Source organism: Nerophis lumbriciformis, linkage group LG07 (genome assembly GCF_033978685.3).
Source record: "Nerophis lumbriciformis linkage group LG07, RoL_Nlum_v2.1, whole genome shotgun sequence".
In the NCBI taxonomy this organism is placed as follows: domain Eukaryota; kingdom Metazoa; phylum Chordata; class Actinopteri; order Syngnathiformes; family Syngnathidae; genus Nerophis; species Nerophis lumbriciformis.
In genome coordinates, this window is record NC_084554.2 from 47,233,037 (window position 1) to 47,245,348 (window position 12,312).

At 41.0% G+C, this 12,312-nt stretch overlaps 1 protein-coding gene across 1 annotated transcript in view; it reads left to right on the plus strand.

Moving 5' to 3' along the window:
- Nucleotides 1-12,312, plus strand: part of LOC133609430 (sodium channel protein type 5 subunit alpha-like) — a 256,288-nt gene that overhangs the window by 103,782 nt on the left and 140,194 nt on the right. The window contains exons 5-6 of the mRNA XM_061965007.1: nt 653-742; nt 816-944. Coding sequence (XP_061820991.1) covers nt 653-742; nt 816-944 — 219 coding nt within the window. The remainder of the gene's footprint in view (nt 1-652; nt 743-815; nt 945-12,312) is intronic.

The window sequence follows — 12,312 nt, forward strand, 5'->3', positions numbered from 1 at the left end:
GTTTCACTTCTCCCCCCCGAACAATAGCGGTCATCAAACAGCTCCACGCCGACTGCACTGGTAGGGAGGGCTGACAGTCGGCTTTTCGGGACAAAAGCGGTTGAGAGGCGAGGGAAGCAAGAAAAGAAGGCTCCTGTGGAGGGCGTGGGCGACGTAACGACATCACAGCTATGGCGGCCCTTGCGGTCCTTAAAGGCAGGCCTGTCATTACGCCGTAATTAGCTCCTGGGTCTGTGTCGGGGGGGAGTAGCGGGGGGCATTTACGTTGTTTGTCAATAGCTAAGCGTATTATCTTGCCGCCGCCATCATTCCAGCCGCCACTCCATCAACAATTAGGCCGCCGCTCAAAGTCTCACACGGGGAGTTTGTTCCGTGCTCTCAATGACTGTAATTATGATGCATTTATAGCCGTGACTGACAGCCGCGCTCACCCCCGCCCACCTCCCTACTCCCGCACGCACCACGGAGCAAGGCAGGTAAAGGTGATATTTACCTTCCTGCTGCGCCACTATGATTGGACACGTGTGGATGGGCCCACGAGCCCCCGCCCCCCGGCCCGTGCTGCTGTCGTCTAGCGTGTTGGGAGACTTTATTTGCTGTGACATGTGATTGGTGTTCTGACCTCTGGAGTTGTGTTCCTCAACGAGCGCACGTTGTTCAGCTTGTTCATCATGTGCACCATCCTGACCAACTGCTGCTTCATGGCCATGTCGGAACCCACCCCCTGGGCCAAGTACCTGGAGTGAGTGCACATCGGTATTCATCCCGCTCCTGGTGTCCCGACCCCAGTTTTATATGTGCCTCCTTTGTGCCAGGTACACCTTCACAGGTATCTACACCTTCGAGTCGCTCATCAAGATCTTGGCGAGGGGCTTCTGTGTGGGACCCTTCACCTTCCTGAGGGACCCGTGGAACTGGCTTGACTTCAGCGTCATCGTCATGGCGTGAGTGACACCCAAACACATTTCAAGGCTTCTTTTAGGATAGGATAGACTTTATTTCTCCCGCAATGGGGAAACGACACTTATTTTCCGGAAACAAAGACGACCAACTTCCTGTTTATTTTCAGATATGGGTTCTTGAGACTTTTACGTGCATCCCATCTTGATAGACGTCTCCAGCGTTTTTACATCATTTTTTTCGTTGAACAAGACACGCCTGCAAATTCTGGGGATTTTTTTGTTTTTGATTGATTGATTGATTGATTGAAACTTTTTTTATTAGATTGCACAGTGAAGTACATATTCCGTACAATTGACCACGAAATGGTAACACCCGAATACGTTTTTCAACTTGTTTAAGTCGGGGTCCACTTAAATTGATTCATAATACAGATACATACCAATTTCATAATACAGTCATCACACAAGATAATCATACAAGATATTGTGCATGTTAAGGGCCTCAAAAAGGCATCAAAACGCATAGAATAATAATAATAACATAGTAAAACACAGCAATTTTCCTGCTTTGCTGCTCACATGAAAACAAGAGGGAACCGTCGAAGATCACAAAGGACATAAAAGATATTGAAACTGCCCGGAGCTAATGAAACCAGTTGCCACTCCAGCGGCGCCATTTCAACACACAGCTACAAAAGTAAAACCAATCAAAGATTATTCATACAGTCCTCGATCACAGGTGGCTCGAAGGGCTGCACAAAGCACAATAATAATAATAACTGGGATTTATATAGCGCTTTTCTAAGTACCCAAAGTCGCTTTACATGTAGAACCCATCAATCATTCACACCTGGTGGTGGTAAGCTACTTTCATAGCCACAGCTGCCCTGGGGTAGACTGACGGAAGCGTGGCTGCAATTTGCGCCAACGGCCCCTCCGACCACCACCTATCTTTCATCATTCAGTTCACCGGTGTGAGTGGCACCGGGGACACAACGGCAGCGATTTTTGGATGGTAAGAGGCGGGGAGCGAACCTGCAACCCTCAGGTTTCTGGCACGGTTGCTGAACCCACTACGCCATGCCGCCCCAATGACATCACTGGTCTAACCCACCATCCTGGGTGACCGGCTGCAAAGGATGCCAAGTGGGTACAGTTGTTCAGTTCAGTTCAGTTTCAGTTTATTTGGAACATGCATACGATACAATGTAATGCATCACATATTTCCAGTTGTTTTATTACAGCATGTCCGAAAAGGAGTAGGAAGAAGCTGAGCTTATTTAACTTTACTCCTTTTCATATGATAGCAATGTTATCCCATTTCCTTGTTCTCCGTACAGAACAGTGAATAAATAAACAATATATCAGTAAGTAAACAAATATTAAATACAAAAATAATCTTTATTTAAAAATATATATATATTCATGATAATGTGAGAGTCCAGTCCAGCAGAGGATTGTAGGAGGTCTCCATCCAGATCATAAAGGAGTGGTCCCCACTAGGGCGTGATCTAGAAACAGCTAGCACGTCCTCCAGACTGGTTTCTCTCCAGGGATTATCTGCGGCTTTCTAATAAGGGCAGAAAAGAGAAGCGGCAGGTCAACTGGTCTACAACAGTCTATTTAAAAGCTAAAGCATATCAATGAGTTTCAAGGTGTGACTTGAATGCTTCTGCCGAAAAAAACACAACGAAAAACCAAATGGTGAGCAATGAATAATACATGTTACGCACGTACGATTGCACCATGCATTGACAAAACGACAGCACAAAACAAAAACACTAGGGGTGCGGAAAAAATAGATTCGAATTCAAATCGCGATTCTCACGTTGTACGATTCAGTATCGATTCTCATTTTTCAAAAATCTATTTTTTATTTTTTTTATTTGTATTTTTAATTTTTTTTAATTATTTTTTTTATTTTTATTAATCAATCCAACAAAATAATACAAAGCAATACCATAACAATGCATTCCAATTCCAAAACCAAACCCGACCCAGCAATAAACAGAGCAATTGAGAGGAGACACAAACACGACACAGAACAATCTAAAAGTAGTGAAACAAAAATGAATATTAGCAACAACAGTATCAATATTAGTAACAATTTCAACATAGCAGTGATTAAAAATCCCTCATTGACATTATCATTAGACATTTATAAAAAAAAATAAAAAATAAAAAAAAAGAACAATAGTGTCACAGTGGCTTACACTTGCATCGCATCTCATAAGCTTGACAACACACTGTGTCCAATATTTTCACAAAAATAAAATAAGTCATATTTTTGGTTCATTTAATAGTTAAAAAAATTTACATTATGATAAAACATTGTCCTTTACAATTATAAAAGCTTTTTACAAAAATCTACTACTCTGCTTGCATGTCAGCAGACTGGGGTAGATCCTGCTGAAATCCTATGTATTGAATGAATAGAGAATTGTTTTGAATCGGAAAAATCAATTTATAATCGAATCGTGACCCCAAGAATCGATATTGAATCGAATCGTGGGACACCCAAAGATTCGCAGCCCTAAATAACACCATTCCAACACCCACATACACCGCGGTGGCCTTTGCAATGCTCCACGCCATTGTCTGATGGGGTCGGGGGCCGCACTTGTCAGAGACAGGAACAGGCCCAACAAAGCAACCAAGAGAGCCAACTCAGTCCTGGGCCGCCCACCAGCTCTCATCCAATGTCCGATAGAGAGACCGAAGTGTCCGATAGACGCTCAGTCAGCCAGGGCTCCGTGAAGCCCGTCCATCCCGTCGATCTCCACGCGGACAGAGAGCCGGTGCAAACATGGCCGAGGCAGATCCACAAAAAAGGACCGCAGACGTCCCAGAAGAGCCAACTCCTTGTTGCGCAGTCCCAAAAGGGCCCGAACCAAAAGGCAAAAAACCCATGAAAACAAGAACAAACAACCAGCAGCCACTATTGAGGTCTTTATATTGAGGTTGTCTACGTGCGGGTTAGGCATGTGAGCGCCTAATCCAGGTCGGACATGTTTGCAGCGTCAGGGAGAAGCGCTGTCAGAGCAACTAAGGGACCGCGGCGTCACAAAGTTGCAATGAAGTGTCAGCTGAGGAGCAACATGGCTTGCAAGCAGTCGTCATCGGCGCCCCTTTCTCCTCCCAACATGGCGACCATCCAACGTTTGCCTCAGAAAGGAAAAGAGCGCGACCCTTCCACTTCACTAATTGAGTGACTGATGGAAAATCGCTACGCTTTAGTTTGCTTAGCGATCAGGTGGCGATCAATCAGCAAGGCAAGCGTGTGAGCCGTGCGGCGGGGGACGCCGTCTGGAAGATAAATGATCGCAATGAACCGATCCGATCAATGATTGACCCCCTTCCCCGGGCTCGGCTCGAGGGTTACCGCCGTCTAATGAAGCGCCACGGCCTGTGCTGATGGCGGGCTACTAAATCGGAGCATCTTGATGAAGGTGCCCTCGTGTGCTGGGCTACGTAATGTGACCCCCCGTGACCTCAAGCACTCATTGCCCTCTGGGCAAAATAGCCGCTCTGAATTAAAAATCCAGCATTAAGACAGTTAGGCGCCACTTCTGGTGGCTGCTGTGTGAAACATTACGCTTCCATCATGGAAGATGGTGATAAAACAAATAATGAAAAGGACTTCGAATTTTGAATTTTCTTCACATCGAATTACAGTATTTTCCGGACTATAGAGTGCACTGGTATTTAAGCCACACCCACCAAATTCGAGAAGAAATAAATACTTTTACATATTTTAGCCACACCGGACCATAAATACCAGTACGAAAGATTTTTTTTAAATGTTTATTTACATACCGTATTTTTCGGACTATAAGTCGCTCCGGAGTATAAGTCGCACCGGCCGAAAATGCATAATAAAGAAGGGAAAAAACATATATAAGTCGCACTGGAGTATAAGTCGCATTTTTGGGGGAAATTTATTTGATAAAAGCCAACACCAAGAATAGACATTTGAAAGGCAATTTAAAATAAATAAAGAATAGTGAACAACAGGCTGAATAAGTGTACGTTATATGAGGCATAAATAACCAACTGGTATGTTAACGTAACATATTATGGTAAGAGTCATTCAAATAACTATAACATATAGAACATGCTATACGTTTACCAAACTGTCACTCCTAATCGCTAAATCCCATGAAATCTTATACGTCTAGTCTCTTACGTGAATGAGATAAATAATATTATTTGATATTTTACGGTAATGTGTTTATAATTTCACACATAACTCGCTCCTGAGTATAAGTCGCACCCCCGGCCAAACTATGAAAAAACCTGCGATTTATAGTCCGAAAAATACGGTACCATAATTGTGTCCAAGCGGGGCCTGTAACACGGCAGTAAAACAGCTGATCAAACAAAACAGAAGTCATCGTCATGGACCCACTAGCTGCGGAAGCTAGATCTCCAATCAGCTAAACAAACTCAATAACTCCACGGTGACGTTTTGGTAAAATGACGAAACTGAAACAATACAAAAAGAATGTAAGTTAATAATACTAACACAGACACTTGTAAACGTGTTAGCATATTCGCTAATGCTAACAACGCTAGCTTCATTACATTAGGATAGCACGTACAAATATGCATGAAAACACTCCTACAGACATCACACATGGGACGGTTTAGTAGGTATAAATCGTTTTAGTTATATTGTAAAAGTTACACACGTTGCTTGGAGTGATGAATGAAGAATCCTTCCGAGCAGAAAAAGCTATGGACAGTTATACACCCGGTTCAAGGCACGAAACAGGAAGTACATTTTCAACCCGCAGCACCTGCAGTGAGCGAGATCGTCTAAAAGATGAGGCCATAACATACCTTTTCAGTGTCTCTGTCCGTGTTATATGGAAACTATTTGTCGAATACAAAACATTACGGTCGTTAGCAAAGAAAAGCCATCCATTCGCCGCACCGTTTATTAGGCGTATAAAAAGCGTTGGAAAAAAGTAGCAGCTTACAGTTCGGAAAATTCGGCATGCTTTCATTAAAAGATGTATGTATTAAAAATTCAGTTTGTAAAAAACAATTGTGTTTCAAAATTTAGTGTGTAAAAATAACTGTAAAAATATTCAGGGTATTAAAAATCAGTGTAAAATAAATTCAGTGCAGAAAAATGTGTTGCTTCAAAACTAAAGACCCACTAAATTAATTAGGACTGAACCAGCCAATAAAGTGTCATGTTTGAAGTTTCTGCACTGATTTTTTTTTTTTTGCACTGAATTTTTTTTACACAGTGAATTAAAAAAAAAAAAGTATATTTCAAAAAATAATTCAATAAAATTGTCAGCATAATTTATTAAAATTGTACAAAATAAAACGCAAACAAATCTGTTACATACATTCAGTGTCCAAAAAATGTACATCCATACAAGTAAATTAAAAAAAAACTGTGTATTGCTAAAATCAAGAAGCAATTTGTTACCATAACACTCAACAACCAAATACGGGACTACAAGGAATTCTGGGAAATATATTGTGTTACTTTCTGCTTTAAAGCTCTTCTCATTTCATTATTTCTTCATCAAGTCATGAGCTGTAACACACACACACACACACACACACACACACACACACACACACACAGACACAAGGTGTCAGTAGGTGCCCGCCCTTGACCCGTGGACCATCCTGCAGTCAGATGGATCTTTAGCAGCACAGGGACACATAAGTCACATATTAGCGTACACACACACACACACTCACACACACACACACACACACACACACACTGTGCCCCTGAAACGTCACCTCAAGCTTTATTAAAAGCAGAGTGATGGTCAGTAAATAGACACACCCGTCCGGACACACACAGGAGTCAGACTGATGCTCTCTGCCCCTCCCACTGAGTCACAGTTTCCATGGCAACAGTGTCCGTTGCCACCAATCGACACACCTTGCGTCGCCCTTTTGCTGCCGCCGCGCTAATGGCCGGCGTCACATGACCATTCGCACGTCAGGGTTCTTGAGTTGCCGCGAGTGCGAGAAAGTTGACGGAACAAAACGGAGGAAGCGCACGATGAGCTAAGTCATTAACTTCGACACGTTAAAGTAACAAGAAATTAAAAAAAAAAAGTACAGACTGAAGCTTTTACTGCTGCCGCCATCAGCACCGCCCCTAACGACCCTCCCCTCCTACCCCCGCCCCCACGGTAATTCAATCAATCTGCCAGTCAAGGGGGGAGAAATATGAGCTCTTCTCGAAGGCTGTTAGCAGCTCGCCAGCAGATGAGTCGATGGACATAAGGGCGGGTCAAAATGGCCGCTGTCGCCAGGCACCGACCTGGTTCTGTCTACCCCAAACCACACCCTCCTTTGCTCTGCTTGTGTTTTACTGACACTAACCTTTACCAGAGGACGCCATAGGGTGTGCACATATACCCATTCTTACACTTCCAACAAACTTTGCCGGCTTTCAGCTTCCCGAGTTTTCCATTCGGTCAAAACAGTTCAAGTGTCAAAACAATCGGCTCGGCTGGGAATCGAGAGAAAATATATTTAGGTCTTCCCAAATATCCCAGATTACCAGCAATTCCAGGTTTTCCGGGACATTTTTCCCATTGAAAATGAATGGGCCAATTTTCTAACTTGCGCAATTCCCACATTTCTCACCGGATTCGACAGTCCACTCATCCTGGACATTCAAACTACTATGTTAAAATAATTTCCAGGAATCCCCAGAATTCCCGGTTTTCCAAAGCCCTATTGCTACCTTTTTCTTTCTTCTCCTCCAACAATTTCAACCCATTCCACCATCAAAACATTCCACTTGGTTAGGACATCTAAGGTACCGATTTTAATTTTTTTGGTACAAACGCCTGTTACTACGTCAACATTTCTTGACCGAGTCAAAAAATTCCAACTCCAACCCATTCATATCATCTAGGAAAATTGTGATATTATTTATATTTTTAAGATTTTCTGGTTTTCCCAAATTTCCAGGAAATTCTCATTTTAAATGGACATTTTCAAAGTGCACCAACTCCCATATATCTCATCCAGTTCAAACCGTTCCACTTCCAACAAACTTTGCCGGCTTTTAGCTTCCCGAGTTTTTCATCCGATCGGAACAGTTCAAGTGTCAAAACACTTGGCTCGGCTGGGAATCGAGAGCAACTATATATCCCAGATTACCAGGAATTCCAGGTTTTCCGGGACATTTTTCCCATTGAAAATGAATGGGCCAATTTTCTAACTTGCGCAATTCCCACATTTCTCACCGGATTCGACAGTCCACTCATCCTGGACATTCAAACTACTATGTTAAAATAATTTCCAGGAATCCCCAGAATTCCCGGTTTTCCAAAGCCCTATTGCTACCTTTTTCTTTCTTCTCCTCCAACAATTTCAACCCATTCCACCATCAAAACATTCCACTTGGTTAGGACATCAAAGGTACCGATTTTAATTTTTTTGGTACAAATGCCAGTTACTACGTCAACATTTCTTGACCGAGTCAAAAAATTCCATCTCCAACACATTCATATCATCTAGGAAAATTGTGATATTATTTATATTTTTTTAAATTTTCTGGTTTTCCCAAATTTCCAGGAAATTCTGATTTTAAATGAACATTTTCAAAGTGCACCAACTCTCATATATCTCATCCAGTTCAAACCGTTCCACTTCCAACAAACTTTGCCGGCTTTTAGCTTCCCCAGTTTTCCATCCGATCGGAACAGTTCAAGTGTCAGAACACTCGGCTCGGCTGGGAATCGAGAGCAACTATATATCCCAGATTACCAGCAATTCCAGGTTTCCTGGGACATTTTTCCCATTGAAAATGAATGGGCCAATTTTCAAACTTGCGCAATTCTCACATTTCTCACCGGATTCGACAGTCCACTCATCCTGGACATTCAAATTACTACGTTAAAATAATTTCCAGGAATTCCCGGTTTTCCAAAGCCCTATTGCTACCTTTTTCTTTCGGCTTCTCCTTCAACAATTTCAACCCATTCCAACCATTCCACCATCAAAACATTTCACTTGGTTAGGACATCAAAGGTACGGATTTCAAAAAATTCCTACTCCAACCCATTCACATCATCTAGGAAAATTGTGATATTATTTATATTTTTAAGATTTTCTGGTTTTCCCAAATTTCCAGGAATTTCTCATTTCAAATGGACATTTTCAAAGTGCAACAACTCATACTGTATATCTCATCCAGTTCAAACCGTTCCACTTCCAACAAACTTTGCCGGCTTTTAGCTTCCCGAGTTTTCCAAAACACTAGGCTCGGCTGGGAATCGAGAGAAAATATATTTAGGTCTTCCCAAATATCCCAGATTACCAGGAATTCCAGGTTTTCCTGGACATTTTTCCCATTGTAAATGAATAGGCCAATTTTCTAGCTTGCGCAATTCCCATATTTCTCACCAGATTCGACACTCCTCTCATCCTGGACATTTAAACTACTAATAATTTCCAGGAATTCCCAGGATTCCCGGTTTTCCAAAGTCCTATTTCCACCTTTTTCTTTTGGCTTCTCCTTCTACAATTTCAACCCATTGCACCATCAAAACATTCCACTTGTTTAGGACATCAAATGTACCGATTTTTTTTTTTTTTTTTTTGTACAAATCCCTGTTTTTTCCGAAATTCCAGGAATTCCAAAATACCATTTCACATTTGCAAAGTGTTACTATAGTCAACATTTCTTGACCGATTCAAAAAATTCCAACTCCAACCCATTCATATCATCTAAAAAATTGTGATATTATTTTTAATTTTTAAAATGTTCTGGTTTTCCCAAATTTCCAGGAAATTCTCTTTTTAAATGAAGGGACATTTTCAAAGTGCTACTACTCCCACATATTTTATCCAGTTCAAACCGTTCCACTATTCCAAACACTCCACTCATCCTGCACATTCAAACTACTATTTTCGAAGTTCAAAATATTTCCAGGAATTCCCGGTTTTCCAAAGCCCTATTGCCACCCTTTTTTCTTTCGGCTTGTCCTTCAACAATTTCAACCCATTCCAACCATTGCACCATCAAAACATTCCACTTGGTTAGAACATCAAAGCTACCGATTTTAATTTTTTTTTGTACAAATGCCTGATTTTTCTGAAATTCCAGGAATTCCAAAATACCAGTTCTCATTTACAAAATGTTACTACGTCAACATTTGTTGACCGAGTCAAAAAAGTCCAACTCCAACCCATTCATATCATCTAGGAATATTGTGATATTATTTATATTTTTTTTAAATTTTCTGGTTTTCCCAAATTTCCAGGAAATTCTGATTTTAAATGAACATTTTCAAAGTGCAACAACTCCCATATATCTCATCCAGTTCTAACCGTTCCACTTCCAACAAACTTTGCCGGCTTTTAGCTTCCCGAGTTTTCCATCTGATCGGAACAGTTCAAGTGTCAAAACACTCGGCTCGGCTGGGAATCGAGAGCAACTATATATCCCAGATTACCAGGAATTCCAGGTTTTCCGGGACATTTTTCCCATTGAAAATGAATGGGCCAATTTTCAAACTTGCGCAATTCCCACATTTCTCACCGGATTCGACAGTCCACTCATCCTGGACATTCAAACTACTATGTTAAAATAATTTCCAGGAATTCCCAGAATTCCCGGTTTTCCAAAGCCCTATTGCTACCTTTTTCTTTCTTCTCCTCCAACAATTTCAACCCATTCCACCATCAAAACATTCCACTTGGTTAGGTCATCAAAGGTACCGATTTAAATTTTTTTGGTACAAATGCCTGTTACTACGTCAACATTTCTTGACCGAGTCAAAAAATTCCAACTCCAACACATTCACATCATCTAGAAAAATTGTGATTTAATTTATATTTTTTTAAATTTTCTGGTTTTCCCAAATTTCCAGGAAATTCTGATTTTAAATGAACATTTTCAAAGTGCACCAACTCCCATATATCTCATCCAGTTCAAACCGTTCCACTTCCAACAAACTTTGCCGGCTTTTAGCTTCCCGAGTTTTCCATCCGATCAGAACAGTTCAAGTGTCAAAACACTCGGCTCGGCTGGGAATCGAGAGAAAATATATTTAGGTCTTCCCAAATATCCCAGATTACCAGGAATTCCAGGTTTTCCGGGACATTTTTCCCATTGAAAATGAATAGGCCAATTTTCTAACTTGCGCAATTCCCACATTTCTCACCGGATTCGACACTCCTCTCATCCTGGACATTTAAACTACTTTGTTAAAATAATTTCCAGGAATTCCCAGGATTCCCGGTTTTCCAAAGCCCTATTTCCACCTTTTTCTTTTGGCTTCTCCTTCTACAATTTCAACCCATTGCACCATCAAAACATTCCACTTGTTTAGGACGTCAAATGTACCGATTTTTTGTTGTTGTTGTACAAATGCCAGTTTTTTCCGAACTTCCAGGAATTCCTAAATACCATTTCACATTTACAAAGTGTTACTATAGTCAACATTTCTTGACCGAGTCAAAAAATTCCAACTCCAACCCATTCATATCATCTAGGAAAATTGTGATATTATTTATATTTTTAAAAAGTTCTGGTTTTTACAAATTTCCAGGAAATTCTTATTTTAAATGAAGGGACATTTTCAAAGTGCTACAACTCCCACATATTTTATCCAGTTCAAACCGTTCCACTATTCCACACACTCCACTCATCATGCACATTCAAACTACTATTTTCGAAGTTCAAAACATTTCCAGGAATTCCCGGTTTTCCAAAGCCCTATTGCCACCCTTTTTTCTTTCGGCTTGTCCTTCAACAATTTCAACCCATTCCAACCATTCCACCATCAAAACATTCCACTTGGTTAGGACATCAAAGCTACCGATTTTAATTTTTTTTTTGTACAAATGCCTGATTTTTCTGAAATTCCAGGAATTCCAAAATAGCAGTTCTCATTTACAAAGTGTTACTACGTCAACATTTGTTGACCGAGTCAAAAAAGTCCAACTCCAACCCATTCATATCATCTAGGAAAATTGTGATGTTATTTATATTTTTTTTAATTTTCTGGTTTTCCCAAATTTCCAGGAAATTCTGATTTTAAATGAACATTTTCAAAGTGCACCAACTCCCATATATCTCATCCAGTTCAAACCGTTCCACTTCCAACAAACTTTGCAGGCTTTTAGCTTCCCGAGTTTTTCATCCGATCGGAACAGTTCAAGTGTCAAAACACTCGGCTTGGCTGGGAATCGAGAGCAACTATACATCCCAGATTACCAGGAATTCCAGGTTTTCCGGGACATTTTTCCCATTGAAAATGAATGGGCCAATTTTCAAACTTGCGCAATTCGCACATTTCTCACCAGATTCGACAGTCCACTCATCCTGGACATTCAAACTACTATGTTAAAATAATTTCCAGGGATTCCCAGTTTTCCAAAGCCCTATTTCCACCTGTTTCTTTTA